Source organism: Seriola aureovittata, chromosome 8 (assembly GCF_021018895.1).
Source record: "Seriola aureovittata isolate HTS-2021-v1 ecotype China chromosome 8, ASM2101889v1, whole genome shotgun sequence".
In the NCBI taxonomy this organism is placed as follows: Eukaryota; Metazoa; Chordata; class Actinopteri; order Carangiformes; family Carangidae; genus Seriola; species Seriola aureovittata.
The window spans coordinates 16,541,471-16,566,429 of NC_079371.1; the positions used below are offsets into that span (position 1 = coordinate 16,541,471).

General features: G+C 40.8%; 1 protein-coding gene and 1 long non-coding RNA gene across 2 annotated transcripts; both read left to right on the forward strand.

Moving 5' to 3' along the window:
• The first annotated feature begins 155 nt into the window (after positions 1–155).
• LOC130173693 (uncharacterized) lies at positions 156–5,965 on the forward strand. Its single transcript, XR_008828470.1, has 5 exons — positions 156–332; positions 5,016–5,121; positions 5,195–5,272; positions 5,371–5,424; positions 5,542–5,965. It is a non-coding gene; the product is annotated as an uncharacterized LOC130173693 (long non-coding RNA).
• A 3,339-nt stretch (positions 5,966–9,304) lies between these two features.
• Positions 9,305–21,924, forward strand: slc34a1b (solute carrier family 34 member 1b). The gene is made up of 13 exons (XM_056383574.1): positions 9,305–9,324; positions 9,991–10,064; positions 10,160–10,312; positions 10,777–10,923; positions 11,219–11,362; positions 13,473–13,584; positions 14,104–14,299; positions 15,072–15,167; positions 15,384–15,450; positions 15,597–15,764; positions 15,973–16,089; positions 20,186–20,310; positions 20,697–21,924. Exons 1-13 carry the CDS (start codon positions 9,305–9,307, stop codon positions 21,288–21,290), a joined length of 2,013 nt encoding a protein of 670 aa, XP_056239549.1. The 3' UTR covers positions 21,291–21,924.
• The last annotated feature ends 3,035 nt before the right edge of the window (positions 21,925–24,959 follow it).

Below are 24,959 nucleotides of genomic sequence, written 5' to 3' on the forward strand. Positions count from 1 at the left end.
GTCACTGAAGTAATTAACCCGAGACATGAGCAGAGCTGTGTATGTGGGCATTAACATGCAGTATACAATACCTGTTTGTCACACCCACAGCTTCCGACTGCCGGGCAGGACACATTGGCATACACAGCCATGATAACACCTGGTGGTATATGTGTGTATGTATGTGTGTGTCCATAAATGTATGAGTGATGCGTCGGCAGTGCTATGAATGGGCAGAGAGGGGTGTGCTCTCACAGACACAATCGCAGCAGTGAGATGAGGAGTGCCATCTACCCCGCTGCACGTCTGCCGAACTGAGAGAAGAGAAGAAAGGGAAGACGGGAGGAAAGGAGGTGAGTGTCTGAATTTCCCTCAGCCATTTTATTAATCTCATTTTTTTTGGGAGGGGGGGTGGTGATCGCTGTGCTTGTTCAGTCAGTAGATGTGTCTGTGTGTCCTTTCTCCCTCTGTCACTCCCATCATTCATTCTCTCCTCCTGTCTGTCACTCAGTGCGTTTCTGTGCTTGATTAAATGTCTTATGCTTTTTCAAGATAAACCTCCTCGTCTCATTCATAGAAAAGCCCACATTTTCATTGAGACCGAGTGCCAATGCTTTCTCCTATCTCTGTTTTGTTATTTACCACTTTCAGTTTGCGCTTAGCTTCAAAATTTAGTCTAGTACACACTGGGGAAAACGACAAACATGTTTGGAATATCTTGGAAGTGTTTCTTGTCCGAACTCAATCCTCTTACTGGTACTCACTGTGTCTTTGAGAGTCCTACAGAGGAATACATAAATGGTGTAAAACAAAACCCATCCATCAGATCAATGCTTGCACATCACATGTGCATTGAAAGATTCTGCTCAGCCGGTGAAGGAGAGAGTGTGCTCAGTGTTTTTATCAGCACTGACTCAGTTATCAGGTGAGATACACATGGCTGAGCTGCGATTCTGGCTGGGAGCAGCTGTGTCGGGCGATTCCTGACTAAATTCAGCCAGATGGGGGGAGTTAGAGTATGTGTGTGTGAGTGTGTGTGTGTGACACCTAAATATGGCAGAACAGACAGCCCATCATCATCAATTACAGGACATTATGTCCTTGTCAGTGTGAGCCGTCTTAATGTGCTCTCTATCCGGATGCCGATGCAGTCACTGCCCACATGCTCACCTTGGTGCTCGAACCACCTCTGTGTGTATGTGTGTGTTATTACAGCCTCTATAAATACACACATCATGAGCATGCTCACCAGCACAGGTGTGGTGAGGTGATAGTGTCAGACTAATGCTTCAATTTAACCTCCTGCACTGGAAGTGCAGTGATTAGCTGACCCAAAAGATGAGAAACTATATCAAGGTGTTCATCACTAAACACACGGCTGAAGGGATATTTCCTGTCACAGTCATTGCTGCTGGATGAATGAATGAATGAACATTGATGATCTCCAGGTCATTTGACCGATGGGCAGATCTTTTCATGGTTAAGTGCAAGAACACAGCAGATCCAGAGCAGGTCCAGCTTGATTGTTCTTATCTGTTCTTGTGCAGCTCATTCACACACAGACTTAAGTTAAGCTCAAGAAGTTCCTGTTGTGTTTTGCTCCTCAGCTGTGGAGTTAATTAGTCCTGACCCAACTCTCAAAGCTTGGTCAATCTTGGACCTTGAATCCGGTGGATTCGAATCAAAGGAGCAGATTTACTGCTTATGTAAATGCAGATATTCACATCATCATTTAATTTAGGATCATAAAGGCTAAATACTCTGTTATTAAACTTTTCCACCTCAGATTTATCATTTTCTTCTTCTAGCGTCTCAGTCAGAGTGATGATGGGAGGAGGAAAAGGGTTGAAAAGACGGGCAGCCAAAATATTCTATTTGACCATCCTTGCAGAAAGAGTTCTTGAGTAGCTTTTAAGGCGAAAGTCTTTGTGTTGCTCTTGTGTAGTGTGCCCACGTAATAATGTATGAGCAATTTGTGCACTTGTGCGTGTTCACGTTTCATTGTGCTTACCACAAAGAGGTGTAGTGTTTTTGGATGTGTCACTTTGGCTGCTGTTGGCCTGCTCATGTGGATTAATCGATGGAGAAGTGTTTCTCAAAGCAGCTACAGTGCCTTTCCACCCGCTTTGGTTTAGCCTACACGGTCCTCACCATCCCTTTGCCTTGTCTATGAAGGTGGGGTTCCTCATCTTCCCAAACATGGGCAGACAGACAGTGACAGAGAAAAGCAGGGGGAGAGACAGGGTGAGGCAAGCAGGCAAATGGTTCTCATGTAGGTCATTTCCCTTAGTGATCTGGCCAGAGAGAGCACTCAGGACTCAATGAATGCATCAAGGCCCAGATTATCCTCCTCTGTCCCTCAAAGGGCTGTAATGCACATTTTAGAGTAAGTGCAGGGAGTACAACAGCCTTGTATACCCTTGGGTGTGCCAACTGAACCATCATGTATGTGGTAATAGGCCCTGTATGAAAGAAGTCCTCTAGTCCCTACGGCACAGGTCATTGTGTTAGCAAATGCTGGCTGGCAGGTAGGGCCTTGTTGAATATCACACATATTCCAGTCCAACTGGGACTCTCTAATGGACTTCCCTGCAGCACCAAATATGGTGCTTCCATGGCGGCTGACGTCAGCCGTCACAGTAGGTGAGTGAGTTCCTGTCAGTCAGCTCCCATTCATTCTTTATGAGCCCTAAGCTGAATGCTTCCTGTAGAGCAGCAGGCTAAACTGGAGATCAGGGTGGTAGACAATTCACTGTCATCTCAGTCAGATCTGCAAGGGACTTTCCTTGTCAGAATTGTAAACATATACGCCTTGGGAAGAAATCATTTCTTCATCAGTAAAAAAAAAACCCCACAGAATTACTCAATGATAACTTTCTTTAAAAGTACATTTTCTCATTGGGATCCATATTCCACAACACACATTTCCATCTAAGTTAGAACAGTTCTGGTTATTTCAGCTGAAAGATGTCTACATTTCTGTTTTTCTTTGTGCTCCTCTTACTCTTCTGAAGTGGGCGGGGCGCAGTAAGACAAAGGCTATGGCACAAATGTCTGTGCACCAGTCAGGATTTAGTCACATTTAAAAGGACCAGTGTGTAGGATTTAGGGGATCTATTGGCAGAAAGGGAATATAATATCCATAATCATGTTTTCATTAGTGTAAAATCACTAAGGATCATATTTTAGTTAGCTTAGCGTGAGCCATTCATATCTACATAAAGCAGTTTCTCTTCCATGTAGCACCGTCATGTTTATACAGTAGCCCAGAACAGTGACATGATAGTGGGTTGTTTTGACCTGTAAGGTTTTATTTTATTTTTTATTTTTTGTAATTGTCCTATATTTTTACAAAGATAAACAAATTGAGTAACTTTTACTTAAACATTTAATGATACAAGTGTATTTTTCCATATAAGCCATTATTCATGGTTCTGTGATGTTTACATGAGGAGTTATTAAGCATTAAATAGAGGAATGTAAAATCAGGTGGAAATGGGCCAAAAACAGCTATGGCAGAAAAAAGGATAAATCTGATCAAATGACACCCACACAGACGCAGATTAACAGAGTGTTTTTGAGTGCTTTAATTGTGGCTTATTTATTCATGATTATTGAGTGTTAAAGAGAAATACTTATATATTTAATATATTATATATACAATACTATGAAGCCAAGCTCTCATGAGGTAACTTCATAAAATAAAACTGCGGCACAAGGTGCACTCACAGTGCTTCAGTTTCTTAAGCTTTCAACTACGTCCTGCGGCCTCTCTCAGCAGAACACTAGAGCTCAGTTATCACGTGGTTGAAGAAGGCCATGAGATGTAGCCGAAAGCTTTGAAAACATTAAGCAAGTGCACTTTGTGATGAGATGTTTTGACAAAACTGCTGTTCAAAATTAATGCTGCAGCTCAACTTTACTTTTATTCAGAATAACCTAACACATATTCTGTTTTATGATGAGCAACATGTTTGAACCGCATCTTCCAAATTCCCTGATGTCTTTCTGCGATTAGAATCCCATCTGTGTCTCCTCCATTTAAAGGCCTCACAGAATAGGACACCAATAAACCACCTGTTCATGCTGAGATGCCAGTGTTTTGATCTGATGGAAGTGGTCAGACGTCAGACAGAGGCAGATATCCACAGGCAGCGCTGAGATCTTTGGACTATAAAAATCAGTCTCATGCAAACTGACCCAGACCCAGAGGTGTTTTGTCTCTGGCCACCAGGGCCCCAGACACCAGCTGTGGACGTGGGTGTGACTGTTGGCTGGTGTTCATTGTGGTCTTTCAGCTGTGCAGGAAGCGTTTCTGTCCTCCTTTCTTTCCGGCTCTATCCTCTTTTGTCTCAATTTGAAAGATTCTTGTTTTTTATTCATTTTCATTAAATATTTTTTAATTTAACAGTTGTTTTAATTTTTTTTTCTTGGGTCTAAAACATAATAGCTGGCAGACTGTGGAGCATCTCTACCAGTAGGACTCGCTGTCTTTATTTTATAACATTCAGCCACTGAATAGGCAAAGCCATCTACTGGCAGTGTCTATTTCCATGGTAATAACAGAGAACTTTGAGTCAAGTTAACCTGCGCTCAGGTGAATCAGTTTTTCAAACTAAAATGAGAAACAATAATGGGAGCAGCAGTTTGTACATCCTAATGAGACAATTATAGAACCAAACACCAAGGTAAACCCAGTGAAAAAAATCACACAACAAAATATTCAGATCGAGGAAGTGAGTCTGAGTCTGAGTCACAGTCGCCATCTAGTGAAAAAAGACCATAACTGCAGACTCCTCAGCTTGCCTGTGGTGTCTCATTGAGTGGTATTCATCAGGCCTGTCAGGATGGGAATCAGTGAAGCCTTGCATTTATATTTAACTGGAAATACAAAGTAAACCTGGTCAGTTGCTTTGTAGCAGTGCTACCACTCAGCGAAGCTACAGACTCAAAAAGGTCTTGCATTTAAGCAGTGTTGTTGCATGAAACCTAATGGCTAAAAAAGTTTCTCACTTTTCTCTTTCCTGTCTTTCCAGCTACACAATCAGCGTTTTCCAGAGGATATCATCCATCTTAATCCTCCATCAGCACTGAACGTCTCCTGAGAACAAACAGCCAGCCATGGAGCAGAAGACAAATGAGGTGTGTAAAAGCCTGATATGCAAAACATTTGAATTATTCTGGCCGTGTCTAACACGAGGCTCTGTCTCTCCAGAGTTCCACCACCACCTCTCCCCAGAAGCACATGAAGAACAGGTCCAAGTCCACAGAGGAGATGCAACAGTCGAAGAAGGTGAGCAGCAGCCTGACATTCATACCTCCCAGTATTTCTTCTCCCTCTCACTCTGTCAGTAATCCAATCTATTATGACTGCTCTGTTTTATCTCACAGGCCTTTTCCTCACAAAAATCACTCCCAGGCAGACCAGAACTGGACGGAGTGAAGGTGAAGAATGCATCTGGAATAGTATTTAAGTGCTGTAATATGTCTATACTTAATGTACTTATACTTGCACTTACACTTGTATCTATACTCAATTTTTCCGTCTCTCTTTGTTTGCAGGAGTGTACCGACGGCTCTGACATGCCCTCGCCCTCCACTGAAGAACCAAAGTGACTGATAAATAAAAGGATCAATAGGACAATAGAGCTGCCATCAAGCTACAACATCATCATACATACATAAAACATGTTACACACATAAAAATGTACATATGTACACAGGGAAACATGCAAAAATATTTAGGATAATAGTGAACTAGATTAGAACATATGCAAGCAATGATGTGATTGGTTGAAGGAAACTATGTAAAAATTGGTAAATTGAACACACACACAAACTCATGCAGTCTGAGACAATTGCATGTAAACACAAGGACACCCATGATGATGCTGTTTCATTGTACTGTGAGTGTCATATACATACCAAACTGAATGTGTATTGACAATAAATGTGTATTGACAATAAAGTGATGCTGTTGAATGAATCCATCTCTCATCTCTTCTCACTCACATCTGCAAAATTCTCCATCTCCAATCTCCGTCGACTAATTTCTCTCTTTGATATATTGATAGAAAGTCTGTAAATCTGTAAAACTGATGATTCAGGAATAATTATTGATAGTTATATAAACTCAAGACAGAAAATGCAGACGCTTCATTTAATAGAGACTCTGGCTTTGACCAAAAAATCTCTATTCGGGTTACAAGATTGTGGAGTCTAAGTAGCCATACACTGGGCCTTGTGGTGGCAGGGTGGTGGAGAGTGGGAGACAAATCAGATTAGATCATTTAAATGCCCTTTAACTGAAATGATGGTCCACAAAGTCCAGTGAATTCATTAAATAATACATTAATTGTTATTGTATCATTTCATTGGCAGACCCTGATGAAAACATCATGACTTTATCGTCCACCAGATTGGGAAATTATCTTAAGGTCAAAACATAAAAGTAGCATATAAAACATGGAACATACCAAACAAATATGATAACAAGGTGAGCATAACATGAGACGCTGTGGAGCAAAATGAGAGACTCTGTTCTCTGTTCCTCCCAGAGGCTGCAGTCTCTGACTGAGGAAATAAAGGATGAGAAATGTGTGTCAGGATTCTTATGGATTAACTTTTGTCCTGACAGTTTACAGCTCACTGAGCTTTACCTGGGTTTCACAACAGTTTTGCTGATCATGCCAACTACTATACACTGGTAAGCTGCAGTTCAGGAGCTCAGCAGTGTTGGAACATTCAATCATAGTTTTCTAGACTTGTATTTCTAAGACTGACAGACTGTTGAGTCTCCTGGAGGATGAAGCGGTTGTTTGTATTTCTCATGCTGTTGATACTGTTGAGACGCTCGCAAGGTGGTCCAGAATAGCAAAACCTTCATGTATACTTGGCCCTTTTAGTGAAAATCTGCTTGGAACAAGAATGATTTCTTAAGTCTTATCAGTATTTATGTATATTTTATGTATATTATTATATGTTTTCCACCAAACACAAAGAGCTTGAGTTTGGGCAAAAAGGGGGAGCTTCTTTTTAGGGTGTGTTTTCTGAAGAAGTCTTATTAAGGTTGTGTTGTTTGCATGTTAAATACTCAAAACCCCCCAAAATGTGACTAATTGTTTTCCTGCTTGTACTAAAAATGTCATAATGTCTAGGTAACAGTAATATGTCACCTTGCCACAACAGTGATGATAACAAAAACAATAAATACAAAATACAAAATAGAAATCAAGAAATAGAATCAGACACCTACACCACATGGATGTACACGCATCAACTGCCATATGTCCAGAGATAATTAACTGACATGTTTCTGTGATCCCCTTCTCTTGAATTACAGGCCGAGAGCTTAATGAAGGCATCATCTGGCATTCCTCAGTGTAAGATTAACGCAGGATAACACAGCGTGCCGAGGGGCAGAACAGGACCATAGCGCTGTGCACCTACAGCACATTTACCAGCAGGTGTTTTGAGTGGCAGGATGATATGTCGACCCGGTGGCTTCTGTTCGGCTTATCCCCGGGCTGTGCGGTGGCTCCAACCTCCCTATGACTTGCACATCTGGAGAGGAGATTAGCAGCAGCATGGAGGGATTTTTTTTTTTTTTTACCAAAGAGTTCTGGAACCATGCCAGAGATTTAGGCGTAACCATGTGTGTGTGTGTGTGTGTGTGTGTGTGTGTGTGTGTGTGTGTGTGTGTGTGTGTGTTTAAGTGACTGCATGTGTGTGTCCATATGTCTGTGAACATCTCTGTTCCCCCCCCCCACTGCGTAATGCTGCTCCAAATCTCAAGGATTTCTCTCTCTGCCACCACTGACAGCAGCAGCCTCGGCTCCGGTCCAGCTGCCTGCACAACAACAGAGCCGTTATCTCTCTCTCTCTCTCTCTGGCTCCCAGCTCTCATAATAGTTTGGAAAGTAACAACTCAGTTTAGGGGGTTATTAAGTTCTGCTCCTCTGAGTTCATGGGTCTAAATGTGAGGTCAGCAGGTTTGGCAGATTTGCTTGAGAGCACTGCTGATATGACAGAACTGTAGTTGCTCTAATTATTAACAATTACTCAGACCATCACGGCGCTCTCCCATGGTGAGGAGGACATTGCCTCTGGGTAGTGGGGTGTGCGAATAAATGTGTGTGTACATGTGTGTTAAGAGGATCTCAGAAAATCTCCCTGATAGTTCATTTCCAATCACAACATGCTTGATCTTGAGTACTGGCAAAGAACCTAAGTACCTGAACATCCTGCACAAGTCAAGCAGATTACACTGTACGTGTTTGAAATACTCCCACTGACTTATCTCGTGGAAGAAATGATAATTTAATACCCTGGCTTCAATCTTTGCCAGGCTACAGTACGTGATGAAAAGAGTTGTGTGAGAATATGAGCGGACTTGAGAGGCAATGTCTTTGGAACGTCCTTCCAACATTCACCACTAGATGTCAGATTTCTCCTGCTCTTGCATGTGAAACTGTGAGCCTCAAACAACAAGGGTCATTAATCACATCAAAACAGACCACTTCATCTTGGGAGCTTTATCTGGCCCCATATCAGGTGAAAAATAGCTGGTTGCGCAAACATCATTCTTCACCTAATACACAACGTGCTCCCTCCATTTATGCATCATTAAGTTGAGTCTTTGTGTTATTGATTAACAATGAGGTCTGTGATGTTGGAGCAAGTTAATCGACACGGGATGAGGTGTTCCTCCTGACACCTCCAGACCTGGCAGCTTATTTAAAGATGATTTACTCTTCAGTTTGATGCTTTCCTTTCCAGGGGGTCATACACAACACCTAAGACTGTTTCAGACAAGGTAAGATAAACCTACACTGCATATGTCAATATCAGATATTCAAGATCAATAACATCTTTGTGTTAATATCATCTATTTGAAGCCATGACCATCAGTATTGAAGCTTTACTTTAAATCAAATTCTCTCTTCTGGCACCCACATCTCGTACGCCCTATTTACTGTTGGTAAATCAGCTGCCACTCACTGACAACAGCTGCTAGATGTTTTATTAATCTTTTCATTTCACCACTTCAAGTAAAACTCAATGTCCATCATTTTGGTTATGCATCAAACGGAACAGACATATAAATGAGTCATGATGACAGACTAAAGGCAACTTACAAATGGAACCAGAACCAGACAGTAAAGAGAGAGAGAGTGGCAGACGGCAAACAGACGAGTATAGGGCAGCTGGATTAGAGGATAACATTCAGTACACACACACACACACACACACACACACACACACACAAAGTATGCACAAGTACATTCAGAGTTTATTCAGCTGCAATCTATGGAACTTGGCAGATATGTTCGGGCCTATAGACGGGTACATATGCTAACAGGGATTCTGTGCGCCTCGGAACCTGCAGGGAGGATGCCACACAGAATGAGAATGATTCAGTGACTGTAATCACTGTAATTTTGCCTGCTGTAATTACTCAACCCACTTCCATCCTCTTTGCTTCTAAGAGTCACATTTGTACTCACTCCTCCACTGGAGGCCCCAAAATATGGCAAAGTGGCTGACATGAAAAAGAGGGAAAAACGGCCTTTTTAAAGCAACAATGTGAAAACCTTTGAAGGGAGCTGCTGCTCTGTAGACAGCGGAAAGTCCCTTTAAGAGGTGACTTGCAGGAAACAGAGGACGAGGCAAGTTACATGGATACTGATGTTCCCTTATTGTTTGTGACGAGACATTCATTTGTTCAGAGGTGAGATGATGCGTCATGGTGTATGTTGTTTAAGTGTGCGAGTTGACCTCAAATCAAGGACAGCTGCCAATTACAAACAGCCTGGGCCGCTTTTGTTCTCTTTTAATTGCTTGTCTGTTGATCTCAGTGGCGTGGTGAGAGATAGGCTCATACACACAAGTTGGTATCCTTTGGTTTCTTTTTACTGTGGCAGGTGGTTGATAAACACATTCGTACTCACATTTGCTCGCTCTACAATGGTGTCATCCTGTGATTTTAATTAACTCCGTGTCTCCACACAGTGTTCAGAGCACCATGTCCTCTCGATCCATAACCATAGTGTCCTCTGGAAGGAGCACATGCCTCGACCACAATGGTAATTTATAAATTTCAATTCCCACCATATGTCTTTGAAATGCTTCGTAGCTGATCTTCCGCACCTGAGCGTGTACTCTTCTTCTTTGTTATCAGGGATGAGGATGCATGGCAAACTCCCATTGGAGGAGGACAGGGAGTCCGGCATCGGCTCCACCCTTGACCTCAGCAGCAGCTACAACCAACATACCAGTCAACATGCCAACAAACCTTCAATCAGGGAAGCAAACAGCCTCCCCACAGAGAAAGGTACAAGAGTGGCATAAAGAGGGGGATCACACACTCATCTCCTGGGATGCCAGCGAGTCTTATCTCTTTTATAAGGCAAAGAACAAGGGCAGAATCCTAAACCACATGCTCATTAGATAAGGACATGCTCAAAAGACACAGAGCCAGTGGGACCGTGCCGTCTGGGCAATAAAGGCAAAGTCCTGCTGCCACTCAGCAGTATTTGGCTGCATATGGGTAATGTAGTATGTCAGATGGCTTTGCTCTCTACATGTGAGATTGCTTACTGAGGCTATCTCCCTCATCCAGAAAACACAAATCACAAGAATGAGGGGGAGAAAAAAAAGAGTGTGATGTGGCCAGAAACAAATGACAATTTTGTGTTATCTGTGATACGTTTATTAAGAATGGGTTGACTTTGCGGTCCAGATTTAGGACACATAGTGAGGCTAACCATCCCCCACGGTTGTTCTTGTTTTGAACAGATTGCTCTCCTCAGACCACGACTGTGACTCCAAACAAGATCAGGCAGCTTCTTATCAATCTATCCAAGATCCCTCTCCTCTTCATCCTGCTCTTCTTTTTTGTTTGCTCCTTGGACACTCTGAGCTCTGCCTTCCAGTTAGCAGGAGGTAAGTACTCTAACCCTCACTGCCCCCCTCAGTGGGTTGGTAGTGACTCAGCCAGTTGATGTTTGATAAATAAGTGAGTTACTACAGAACAGTTCACACTGTCCTCCTGGGGCTCTGCTGTATAATTTAGTGCGTAGCTTCATCTAGTGACCTTTTTGGATTGGGGGAAACAAGCACTTTGAATCTTGTTTAACATTGCTCATGGCATCCTTCTCCTGCCTGAGTCCACAGTATGTGTGTGTGTGTGTGTGTGTGTGTGTGTGTTTCTGTGTGTGTGGGTGGCATATTTAACCAGGGAAAGTGGCAGGGGACATTTTCCAGGACAATGCGGTGCTGTCTAACCCTGTGGCGGGACTAGTGGTGGGGATCTTGGTTACAGTGCTGGTTCAGAGCTCATCAACCTCCACCTCTATTGTCGTCAGTCTGGTGGCCTCGGGACGTGAGTAGGCACATTAAAGTGTATGTAAATGTGTAAGCGTCAGCATACTGTAACATGAGCGCTTTAAAGTTTTAAACAAGACTCTGACCCAGAAAGACGTCCAGGCCGGCCTCATTTAGTCTGAGATGTATGTTATATAGCCTCTGCAGGCTATTTAAGATATCACAGTAAACACAGAAACAGTAACAACATAGCAATGAAAACAGAAAAGACAGGAAACTCCCATGGTGCATCTGTGGCAATAACAAATGGATCTAATTAATTTGTGGTTTATGGTTATAATCTTACGTTACTGGCTCCCAGCCCAGTCACATGCTGTGCTTCCTTTGGAGGATACAGTAAATTATTCTACTTGATTTGCTGTTTGGCATTAAGGAACAAAATTAGTGAGTATAGTTTATATTTAATACATAAATGTAAGTAAATGAATAAGACAGTTGAAGATTTAGCTCTGTATATTTACACATACTTACACATACTCACTCTACTCCGGCAGTCAAGGGAAAACTAGGAAATGAAGATCAGCAGTTGACAGAGTTTTTGTAAAATACCATTTTTGAAGAACAAATATATGTATTTATGTAGGGTGAAATCTAATATTTGAGAAAATGGAAATGGTCTATTTTTTTTTTTGCAATTTTACTGATCTGCACTGTAAATGTGTCCTATGGTGTGGCATTAATAAGAAAAAATCATATGTTCATATTAAGTTATCTTATTCAATTGTGAATAACATTATTTTCCCCCATGACTTATTGAACTTGCTGGACTTTGTTGCTGTTGTCCTTTCAAAGTTTAAAATGATACCAACTTAAGATGAGGGATGATTACATCTCACTTAATGTTCAGTACTCAACTGTTTTTAAGATATTTTGAGATGAAAAACAAATGTTTGGTTCTTTTATATGTGTCACACCATAGGACATTATGTGACAGACATGTTATTTATTGCATTAAAGACAAAGTGAGAGGTATCAATAAGTACTCATTTCTCTCACTCAATTCTTTGTTTCAAAAAAAGAGGAAAATCACATTTTATACACTTTATCAGTACAGTATACAGTATCCACAAATGTTCTGCAAAAACAGCAGAAATATTAGTATTATTATTATATTATTAATCAATGGAATTATTGCAAACACTGAAAATGCTCAAAAATAATAAAAAGCAGTATAACAACCTTGTCCTGTTGTGTAACCTTTTTTCTGTCACAACAAAGGAGGTTTCAGCCTTTGCTGTCGGTTATTGGCCCTTCTATTCCTCGCTAACTTCTCATTAGTAGCTAGAAAGACACTTTTATGTAGTTTAACATGCAGTTTTTAGTTTAAACAAAATATAATTTAGGCAGCATTTCAACACTTTCATTGGTATATTTGAACTTCTGAGACAAAAACTTAGCATGTGCACCTGCCATGGGCTTCACAAGGGGCTTCAGTGACATGATCTTAAACGGGGTTCCTCAGCTAAATAAAGTTGTCCGTGGAACTGCCTGATTTAAAATCAATATATGATGTCACAAGTTCCCAAACTCATAGATATATATATATGGATTAAAAAGTAATTTGTAAACACAGTCACTCTATCGCTTGTCATGCCTCATAAGACCAATACACGGTAAGGTTACGACCTGTCTGTGTGGGTTCTGATGTCTCGCTTTTCTGTGTGGTTAAAATGAATCAGTATGCCGGAGGAGGCTCTCTGCTTCTAAAGCTTTTCAGTAAGAGAGCTAGGAAGAAGATTATAGGTAATTATCAAAGAGATAAAGAGATGCAGAGACATGGATGTGTGTCTATATAAGTGTGTTCACATGTGCATGTGTGTTTGAGGTCATCATTATTAGAAACATCTTCAACAATAAACCCTTCTGCAGAATGTGAAGACTAAGCTGCCTCCACTCACCCTCTAATTACAATCACCTTTCATCTCCATTAAAACTCGGAAATGAAAGGTGATGTGGAAGGTTATCTGAAGTAATTATTTGCACAATAACACTCTTCACAATGAAGACAATAATTTGCACATTTACAATGTTTTTGTTTAACACCGCAGTTTTTAGTCAAAGATGACTTTCAAGTAAAATCTATCTTTCTGTGTGGTCTCATCTCACAGTGTTAGAAGTGAGGTTGGCTGTTCCAGTCATTATGGGGTCCAATATTGGGACTTCAGTCACAAACACCATAGTGGCCATGATGCAAGCTGCAGAGAGGACCGAGTTTCAACGGTAAGTGAAGAAAGTTGGCAAGGCAGAGGATGTGTGGAGGAGAGGCAGAAGATCAGGGAAGAAGAAATAGAAATGGAAAAATGAAGAGGATAAGTGCAGAGCTGGGGGAAAGATGGATAACAGTGTTAAAAGTGCAGGTAGAAAGCAGAGGAAGGCGAAGAGAAAGCATTAACAGGTGTTCGCTGCCTCTGCTTCAACCTACATTTGAGTGTAATTTTTATAACAGTGACCATAATGGCACAAATCCACATTGATCCCACACCAGTAACCCTTTGGAATGAAAAGATACAGCACTGAACAGATGGCATGTTACTTCATCTATGTCTGGTAAAATAAACATAATTCATTAATTCTATCATAATAGTCTCACACACATTGAGTCAAAACTAAAATGCCCGTTACATCACACACATCCCAAAAAGTTAAGCCACGAAAAGCAGATTAACCAGCAATCATTCAGAGTAGCTGATGATGCTGATGGCTGACCTTAACACAGAAAATTATTGTGACCCACTGCAGCGCCTTTGCCGGGGCAACAATCCATGACTGCTTCAACTGGCTGTCGGTCCTGGTCCTGCTACCGCTGGAGGTGGTGAGCGGCCTCATGGCCCGGCTGTCCCACCTGCTGGTCACCAGCTTCAAGCTCCAGCCTGGGGAGGATGCACCTGAGCTGCTCAAGGTCATCACCGAGCCAGTCACCAAGCTTATCATTCAGGTAAAAGCCAATCACCGTTTTTGTAACGGACTTTTGCTAAACCCCTCTATCAAATAGTGATTCTCCAATCATATGCTAAGAAACAGTAACTATGCACAAAGGGTCTGACAATCCCTGGTTATGTTAAAAAACAATTAGCTCATCCGCTTGAAGATGTGTAGAATATTTCCCCACTGGTTAGAATTTGATAATGGAGGCTAGACTTGAAGCTAGTGTTAGCAGCTTTGTCCTCCTCTTTATTTACATTCCAACAACCCCATCTAAAGTTACCTGAGTTAGTGTCGTGTTTGTCAAACACTTGTTAGTACTCTTCCTAAAGCCTTTTGCATGGAACATGCAGCTTTAGCCTCTGTGTCAGTATGACGTAAAGTCAACCAGAAGCAGAGTTTTTTTCAAGCAAATCAATGCTGGCTACAGCAGGTTAAGTCGACAGCTGTCATTTCAGCTGGCAAATGTTAAGGTGACTGGTTTAGAATGAGAAGCCTGCTTTTGTCTACCTCTGTCTCGCTCAAGAGCCCAATGTTTCAACAAGTGAAAAGAATTTCAAGTAGCAAAGCTGTGAGAACAGAGAACTTGACACACAGCAGACAGTAGCTAAGTGGGGCGGAGCTTAGTGAACACTTAGCACCTTGAGACACAGCTGGTTCACTGTGAGGTGAGGGAGTTGAACCCTGGGCTTCTGGTGAAAGAAGCAAGGAAGGTTGTTTTAGTCATTTAACATTGCACTCCTGTAGTTTGAAATCTGAAGAATATTTTTTCCTTTCACCCTCAGCTTGACAAGTGTGTGATCACAGGGATTGCCATGGGAAATGAGGACATGAGGAACAGGAGCCTGGTGAAAGAATGGTGCCAGACTGACCTTGTTATGGTAATGGCTCGTCTCCACTGCTGTCTCCTGCACATTCAGACACATTGTGTCACACACTGGCGCCAAACAGAGCCTGTCACTACTGCTAGTGAAAACTGTTTAAAATGTTTCTTTACATCGTAGCTGCTTCTTTCTTTTTTCCCTTTCTTTCTTTCTTTCTTTCTTTCTTTCTTTCTTTCTTTCTTTCTTTCTTTCTTTCTTTCTTTCTATCTACAGTCCACAGACAATGTGAGCATTGAAAACTGTGGCTTCAGTCATGTCTTGTCCCAGACATCAGTGAAGTGTGAGTTCTAACTCAATTATATCTGTAACCCACCCACTTCATTATCATTATGCCTTTCTTATGTGCATTTTCTTTTCAGTAGTGGTCATGTTAAAATTGAATTTGTGGGTAATATCCTGATGATTGCTGTTTCTGTCACTCCACAGGTAGGCATTTATTTGTTTCCACCGTGCTGTCAGACCTCAGCGTGGGGCTGATTCTCCTGGCAGCCTCCCTGGCTGTCCTCTGCACTTGTCTGTTGCTCCTGGTCAAGCTGCTCAACTCACTTCTTAAAGGCCAAGTAGCAAAGGTCATCCATAAAGTCATCAACACAGGTGGGCATGCCTTGACCTTCTGGAGCTTTTACTCAGTGTATCTGCATGTAGCAGATGAATGTACAGAATCCAGTATGCAAGAAACTAGGAAAACATTTAAAAGCTGCTTTGGATGCAAATTAAATGAAAGAGATTGTGTAGACGATAGAAGCAGCACTGTGTTTATACATGTGGGTAATTTCCATCTCTCCTCCCTATGTCTCAACAGACCTGCCATATCCTTTTGGGTGGCTGTCAGGATACATGGCCATGCTTGTGGGTGCAGGAGTGACATTTGTGGTTCAGAGTAGCTCTGTCTTTACTTCAGCTATGACTCCCTTGGTAGGTGAGTGATTAAATGCCATTGCACCTGTAAAAACTACAAGAGCCTCACAATATTAGAACTGTTCGAAATGATACAGTACAAGGAAAAAGTTCATTAATGTGAGTAGGCCACAGAAAAGACAATTAATTGTAATTAAAAGAGAAAAGCCATAAGTCCAACATATGAACCATGACTGAAAGCATTCATCTCATGTATGTTCAATATAAAAAGCAGTTAAATAACTGAATGCTGAAATATGCAAATAATCCCACCAAGAGGTCTAGATAGAGACATGCATGTACAAAACTTTTCTCCTTTATATTTGATTTTTTTTTTACTTTCTTTCATTAAAATCTTATGAACTTGTTATTTTTCCGTATTAGACTTCCATCCACCAACACAATACTGTGACTGGTATTCTGCAATAACTGCTCTAACACGGTGGACTGCTGCTGCTGCAGATCTGTACTGTCAGTTAGGGTTAGAAGTGAAATAAAATTATGACATAATTAATTTGGTGTTGCCTTTGCAGCACCAAAGTTTGTGACCCTATACAATAAGTGTATTTTAATAGCAGACAGTGTGGACACAGAATAAGCAGAGACCTTGCTACTTGGCTTAGTTTTATTCTCATGGAAATATACTGTCTTGTCTACCACCCACCTCAGTGACCTCAGGAGGCCGAACCAGTCAGCATTTAAAAACAATTTTAGCCATTAAAATACAGAATAATAAAGCAGAACAATTTGGATCATTCATATTCATACCTCTCACACACACACACACACACACACACACACACACACACACACACACACACACACACACACACACACACACACACACACACACACACACACACTTACACAGTGGGAGACTGACAAAGTAAAAACAATACCATGGCTGGTAATTAATCAGAGCCTCAGCAGTACTTTGTTTTTAGAGCTAATTAACTAACATTAACTTGGTAACATGCTAAAACTAAGTTGGTGAACCTGGTAAACATTGTACCTGTTGAGCATCAGAATTTTAGCATTGTTTTTGTGAGCATGTTATCATGCTGATGTTAGCGTTTAGCTCAAAGCTCCACTGTGTTTAAGTACAACCTCACAGGACTGCAAGCATGGCTGTAGACTTTGAGTCTTGTGTTTTTTATTTTTGTAAGAGTCTTTAAACTCCATCCTGCTCAGGGATAAGTTGAAGATACATTATTATATGAATACCAATGACCACAAAACAGGTTATTCGTCATTTTTTATATATTATTATGTATTATATAAATATGACCAATGACACTAAAATGCTGTAGACAGCATGCTAATATTCTGACATGTCATAGGTCCAAACTGAATCCTTACAACAAAACTGAGAAAATTCGAGGTAATTACAAACCCTGTCCATTCAACATTTATAGTTTTATTTGTTTTAAGCCCAAGAGGAATGAAAACATTTAATTTAAAAAAAAATGAAAGTTTGGCCAATTAAACTATAATGAAATGTCCATATTAAAGAAACAACTGCAACAATAGTCAGTGTTCGTAATTTGTGAGATTCCATGGTAGGGCACACAAACTTACATTCATAATGCCATCTGTTATCTCCCCTACACCCATTGTAGCCTCATGAAGCCCTATATCAGCACACTCCCACCTCCATGTTTCACAGTCAGCACTTTGCAGTCAGTGGTAGTCCTGGCCAGATCCGTGCCAAACATGCTGGACCTCTTCTGATCCAAAACAATATATTTTGGATTCATCTGACCAAAGAATGTGCTGCCAATATTCATCACGCTTCTTTTCGTGTTCTTCTTCTTACAGTTTTGTGTTGTTTTGTCAGCAATGGTTTTCCTTTTGGAAACCATCTGTCGAGGTTGATACTGAAAGTTACTGCAGTTACTGAAACACCAGTTTAAACAGATGACCCATGTGCAAAGTCAGAAACAGTTACCCGTCCATTTTGTTTTTTATGTATCTTTTTTTTTTACAACCATGTTCATGCAATTAGCTTTAACTGGAAATCACAGGTGAAATGATTTTTGTTGCAGTGGTCGCAGGTCTGCTCCATTTTGTTGCATTGAAGTTTTTCGTTAGAGCCCGTATTTTCAAAGTCATCTATCTAACCTGTTTGTTTTTAATTATAGATAAGATCAAATACCCTGCACATCAAATCACTTAAAAATAATACACTTTGTGAAACGTGATATTTACTGCACAGGGGTGACCTCAGTTTTGTTGTGTACTGTAGATCATGTTCTATTAACACAAACAAATATTCTCAGGGGTGATCAACAAAGTAAGCTTTTCTTAAATTGAATCCCTTCTTCACTTTTGCAAACACCACACCCTCTGCCTCTCACAGTCCTCCTTAACTCTGCAGCTCAGTTTTTCTGCAGTTTGTGTTTGCATGATCTCGAGAAAGTCCTGTTTATATTCAGGGAGCGATCCCAGCGTCTGTCCAGCTAGATGGTTGGACTGATGTGAAGTCTCTTTTCATCTTGAACCTACAGTTATGACTCTGTTTCATTTGGTACAGGCCTTCAGGGAGATTGTCTCCTGTAATGTCTTATTAAGCTAGAACCAAACTGTGCAGCGTATCAGATCTTATCCTTGAGTAGGCCATCACTGTCCTGAGGTGGTTATCAGTCAAACTACTTGTGTGGACTCTGCATCTGGCAATTGAGGTTTGAAATCACAGCCGCTGCACATATGTACTTAGATTGTCTCATTTCATGTTATTCATGTATATCAGTCTATGTGATCACTTTTTTGTACATTGTTAACATGTGGCAGAGAGAAAGAATGTCTGAAAACAACAGCACAGTTTTTTTTCTGTCAATCAAACTGGTTTATGAATTCAAACACCAAAACCTATAAACAGACGTTTACTGCTACAGTAATAAACTAACAGTACACTGACCAAAGGTTTACTTGATTGCTTTAGTCATGTATTTAATGGCTAATTAATATCCTTGTGTTCTCAAACTAAAGAGAAAATTCCTCAAATTTCTTTGTTGACTAATAGCTCGTTTGCCAGCTTGATGGGTCCAAATAAGGACATAAGCATGCTGATTTCCACTGATCGAGTCTTGTGAAGTTTATGAGAACAGGTTGCATAACCAGCACTGTATGCCACTGGCTAAATGAAGCATGTAAAATCAGCAATGACTGAGTCATCAGCCTGCTATACAGTGATAAATGTGAGGTGGGAATAATTTTTCTTTTTAAACACGAATAATTAACTGGCTTAAGAGGCTTTATGTAAAGAGCGTGATTTACAATCCACAGATATACTTAATGTAATTAAGCATTTGTTTATTTTACTTTAGATTTTTGCTTTACCTCCCCTTCAGTCCTCACTCTTACCAATTCATCGTATCATGTATTGAAAACAAACTAGCAACAGACAGACAGAGAGCACTCTTTTTCACACTATTTCAGTAGATGCTGTTGCAGAATTGCCCTACTTTGGTTGTGAGTTGCTGTCAAGCAGCCACTCATTTCACAGTAATTAGTCATCTTCTGGCAAAGTAATTTTTCAGCCTCAGTAATTGCACTGATGCTTTTTTAAATATTGGCTTTTGTCCATCTTAAACATCAAGTACAAATGGTTTCATGTTGTGTCTATTTATCTGAGATGTAATTAGAGTCAAATAGTTTGAATAATTGAAACAGTTCTTTTCAAAACCTATTGGAGAGTAGCTTCCATGATTTCCACCATGGCTCTCAGCACATTTTCTTTTATTTTTGCTGATTCTTATCCTTGTAAAAACAGTGAATTCAGATTTTATCAGCTGCTAACAAATGGTATCCCGATCAAAGATTTCCACTTTTTACAAGATAGATTAATGAGGTTTAACTTTGACAAATGTACTGCATAATTTCTGAGAGAGATAGTTTATCATTGCTGACACTTTGTATCTGTCACAACTTTTAATCTTGAGAGCAGATGATTGTAGCGCACTTAACACCAAAGTGGTGTCAAGTGCATCAGAAAGTAGTTAGTGCTCTGCAGATATTTCATCAGGAAGAGGACCGGAGCTATTACACTTCCTGGTTAACTATCATTATTTGATCACCTTGTTTCCCTTGACACAGCACGTTCCTGTTGTCTGCCTCAGGTATTGGTGTGATCAGTCTGGAGCGGGCCTATCCCCTCACCCTCGGTTCCAACATAGGCACCACTGCCACGGCCCTGCTCGCAGCCCTGGCCAGTCCCGGGAACAAGCTAGCAGCGGCCATACAGGTATAAGCTGGATGTCTTATCAGACACAACAGCCATTTTAAAACTGCAGGAAAATGAGAAAAGGAAAATTCATGAATATATTTTCCAATGATGAGCCTCTGGATGAACACAGACAGTGATACAACAATAAGGGAGTCTATACAAATAGGGGGGTGTTAAAGATGGTGGATAATAATGTTTGAATGTATATTTCTGAACATTGATTTATGCATATATGTGTGAGCGGGAACTTTGGATGCAACTAAGTAGACGATCTAGGGAAAACTGTTGTGTATTAGTCTTGTTTTGTTTATGGTACGAATGTTACATGACAACGCTTTGAGTGTGATCAATTATGTCCCTTTGCACTTATTTACTGTATCTATTTATGTTATATTTGTACTTAGATTGCTCTGTGTCATTTGTTCTTCAACGTCTTTGGGATTCTGCTGTGGTATCCTCTTCCCTTCATGCGTCTGCCGATAAGGATGGCTCGTGTCCTGGGTGAGCGCACTGCCAAATACCGCTGGTTTGCAGTCTTGTACCTTCTGCTCTGCTTCCTACTCCTTCCCTCGCTGGTGCTGGGCCTCTCACTGGCCGGCTGGCGGGTAATGGCTGGCGTTGGGGCTCCTTTCCTAGGCGTGACCATCTTCATCGCCATGGTAAACATTTTGCAGGCCCGCAGCCCCCGTCACTTGCCGGCTAAGCTCCAGAGTTGGGACTTCCTGCCCCAGTGGATGCACTCTCTCAAACCACTTGACCGCCTGATCACCAAGGCAACTGTCTGCTGCAGCTCAGCAAGCGAGGAGGGGAAGGGAGAGGGGGAAGAGGAGAACACCTCGACACAGACGAACTCTGTCGACCCAAAGACAGAGTCCGCCCAGAGGAAGGCAAAGCTGGCGTATGACAACCCAGTCCTGGACTACCTGGATGAGAGCAGACCTGGTGTACGGGTTTTTAAACTAAAAGGGTTAGAGAGGTGCAACAGCACTCCACTGTAGTTGGACTGAGAACAGAGGCTATTTTATATTCTATCATGTCAATATCATGGGAAGTGTAGGATTCAGAAAAGTCATTTTATAATTCTTTGGAAATAAACCCAATTATAATTATTGATAGACTGATCATTAGAGATATCCTCCCAAAGCCATCATGAGCTCCGTATGAGTGTCAGAAAACATCGACAGAGCTCTGCAGCTGGAAGCCAGGACAAACATCATTGGGCAGTGGTCTCAAAACACATGATAAAGATGAAAAAACAATCTCACCTCAAGGTTCATTAAGTAATTGTTCAGGGGCTTTCCATCATACGACATGATCTTCATCACAGACAGTTTGCCCAGTTGTCATGATGATGTAAATGATGACATTTAAATTTTTGCAGAGCACTTTAAGAACTTCCTTGTTTAACATTCATGTAACTGGGTAAACTCCACCTGCTGATGAAGCTCATATGATCAAAAGCTCCAGAGAAGATGGTAAATGGACCTTATAGTGGTTTTATTTTTTGTCAACTGTTGTTCTCAAGGTCAATAATGAACTTGATGTAACACAAACAGTGCAGTGAACCATGAATCTGTAACTGGAAACTGTATTAAAGACGCCCTGTGGAGCTCTTGGCCACTAGTAGCACAATGGAGCAGTGTTTTATGAGTGGGTCCCCATGTTGCTTGGATGTTTGCATGTGCATTAGGACACACACACACACACACACACACACACACACACACACGATTCATATCGTAGCCTTCAACTTTGCAGATGTTTTGCGAGGAAGGAAACACATTTAGGCTTTTAGGATACACACAATGCATTTGGGTGAGAAACATTAAACGTTTTTCTTGTTTGTGAAAAGGAAACTCCTTGGCGCAGCTTTAGCTAGCCAATATATCTTGCAGCAAATGCATTCACAAACCAGTTTCAGTGGATAATTTAGAAGAAATTTGACAACATTTCCAGAGCAGCCAACATGTTTTCCAGTTTGAACGTCTTTCGCAAAGGCCAGTGATCAGCAGTGGGAACAAGTCACACATGTGCAAGTCAAAAGTCAAGTAAAGTCATTGCTCAGGTCAAGCAAGTCACAAGTATAGACTGCACATAAAGATGGATGTAGCCTTGGTCACCTGCAACCATTGTGGCAAGCATGTGCTTAATTTAAAGTTTAAACAGGCAAGTTATGTAAAAATTCACCCCCCTGTTCCCATGAAAAGCTCAAGACCGTGTTTTTCTTCTTCTTCTTTTTTTTTTTTTTGTACCAGGGTGTAAACATGTTTATTCCTGCTGTAAAGTTGGGCATTTTAACATGGGAGCTTTTGGAGCCAGCCTCAAGTGGCCGTTTGAGGAACTGCAGTTTTTGGCACTTCCTTGTTGTCTTCATTTTTCAGCCCTGGGGGTTTCTGCTTGGTCACAATTCAAGTCATAAAATTCTCATAATCTACCCCAGTTTCCAAATTTAAATCAGTAAAATACAGTGGTCATGAAAAGAGTTTTATTTTCAACATTAATGAAAATTGTTGCCGCCTGCTTACACCTTATAAATTTTACTGATGTTTCTGGCAATTCATCTTAGAGAGTTCATCAATTTGTTGTTTGCTGTTACTGTCATGAGCACAGAGAAAGAAAAGGAGACCAGCCCTGCTGTCAGCCCAAAGTCTAATGATAAAACAATCTCATTACCATGTTGATAAATGTTTGATTATTATGTTAAGACCACGTCATCACTTGTTATATAAGTGTTAGTGGGAGACTGGATACACACAGACACTACAAAGCATTCAAAGAATCATCACATGAGCTACTTGATGTTATCTACAAAGGAGTGTATGAATGTGCTGTAGCTAGTGCATGTGTGTTGGTGTGTGTATGCCTAAGTATGTACACTCGGGAGGAGTCATTGATAAATATGTGCTGTTTTTTCTTTTTTCATTGTAACAATTGATCATGCGTTTGAACAGCACAGTGCAAACAGGATGAAAGTGCACACAACACAAATAACAAAACAGTTTATGTCTTGGGGTAAAATTACCACTTGATGTTCAGAACTGTCAAAAAGAGAGACTTCATTCATTCTTGTGTGTCTTACATGAATGCACTTTGCAATAGGAAGCTATGTCCTTTTTTTTTTTGTGCACGTTCAAAGACCTTGCTAATCTGCAAACTTACACCCCAGACATTTTTTGTTTCAACAAAAGCAGCTTCCTCTCATCATACTCCTCTGATCCTGTCATGCCCTTTAATGTTGTAGTGTTTTCAATGAGATGCGGCCATCTCCACCAGCAGACATGGCAGTCTGGACGAGGTTTGCATCACCCTATCCTGCTGAATCTAATGTGAACCTTGGAGGCATTTGAGAACAGAGAAAAAAGGGGAGGGGAGCCACGAACAAGAATCTACCATGACACTCACTCCTGCATGCGCTCACAAAAACACACCCAGTGCGCGACTCTATTCTCTGAGTGAGAGATGATCTGAGCCCTGATTATCACTTGTGTGGGTGCAGTTTGGATCAGTGCTAGAGTCCAGCAGGGTCAGGTCATGGTCCTGCCAAACCCTCATGTCCAGGAAATCACAGTGAAGACCCGGAGCTGCCAAGGCTCTCTGCTGTAATCATTAGTGTTCAGACTACATTATTAGATCAAAAAAGTAGCGCATTTTATTAACGCTGATTTACATTTATTCACTCCTAACACCCTTTTTTCTTCACTTATCTAGAATCAGTAGACTTTCATTCCTTTGTCTACTGTTTCCATTTTGCTCCAATGTCATTATTATTATCCCATTAAGTTATGGAGTGTTTTGGTGGGGTGTGTTTTGTGTGCACAAAGAAGAAAATCTTCTAAGAGACCAAAAAGTAACTTCTTTCTGGTATTCAAGCACTACTTGCGTCCTGCAGGGTTACAGTCACACCTCATTCTTCAATAGCTAATTTCACGAACCTTTTCTACCCTCACACCCTCAGATTTTGCTTCCAAAGCATTTTGTTTCACCAAGTGGATGATGCAGTAATAAGTATTTCACAAAGGGATTGCAATGTAATATACTTAATCAAAATAGTCATCCAGAGACATCATTACTGCTGAAACAACAGAAGAGTTTGGTGGTAAAAGGCTGTTGTCTCTGCACAAGTACTAACATGAAAATCTGCAGTATTGTCCCGGAGGATTTCCTGTTAGGTTGTCATGTTTCCATAAAAAAGTTTTGACTCCATCTCTTCCAGCAATAATGAAAGCTTTTAATAGTGTTAGTTATTAGATTACTGTCTAATAACACTTAATGATTGAGATTAATGCCAAGCTCACTTATGCAATATCATTACAAGGCAAATGAAGCTAGATTGCTTGCTGAACCAAAATTCACACCACATATAAGCAGAATTACAATTGATAAAGGAGCTGTTTAGCCAACGCTAGAATTAACAGCTGTTTACTTATCGGTCTAGAAGAAATGTTCTGAGTTCAGCAACAAGCTTCATTCCTTTCCTCACCAAGAACGGTCTCCAGCTGTGATTTAAATGACTTAGGATTCACTCCTCAACTTTTGCTTCCCAATCCACTCATGAAGAGGAACAGATTCATGCAAAATCACTCAAAGATAATTTTATTAAAGCTTTTAGGACGAAGCTATAGTTACCTACCCTCTGTTTCTAAAATATTAACCAAAGTAACAGAACT

Excerpts from the sequence above, each read along its gene's own strand:
- slc34a1b (XM_056383574.1), top strand. The coding sequence starts at position 9,305 with ATGTTCGGGCCTATAGACGG. Across the intron at positions 13,585-14,103 it reads GAGAGGACCGAGTTTCAACG|CGCCTTTGCCGGGGCAACAA; the intron begins GTAAGTGAAGAA and ends GACCCACTGCAG. Across the intron at positions 15,765-15,972 it reads CCATAAAGTCATCAACACAG|ACCTGCCATATCCTTTTGGG; the intron begins GTGGGCATGCCT and ends ATGTCTCAACAG.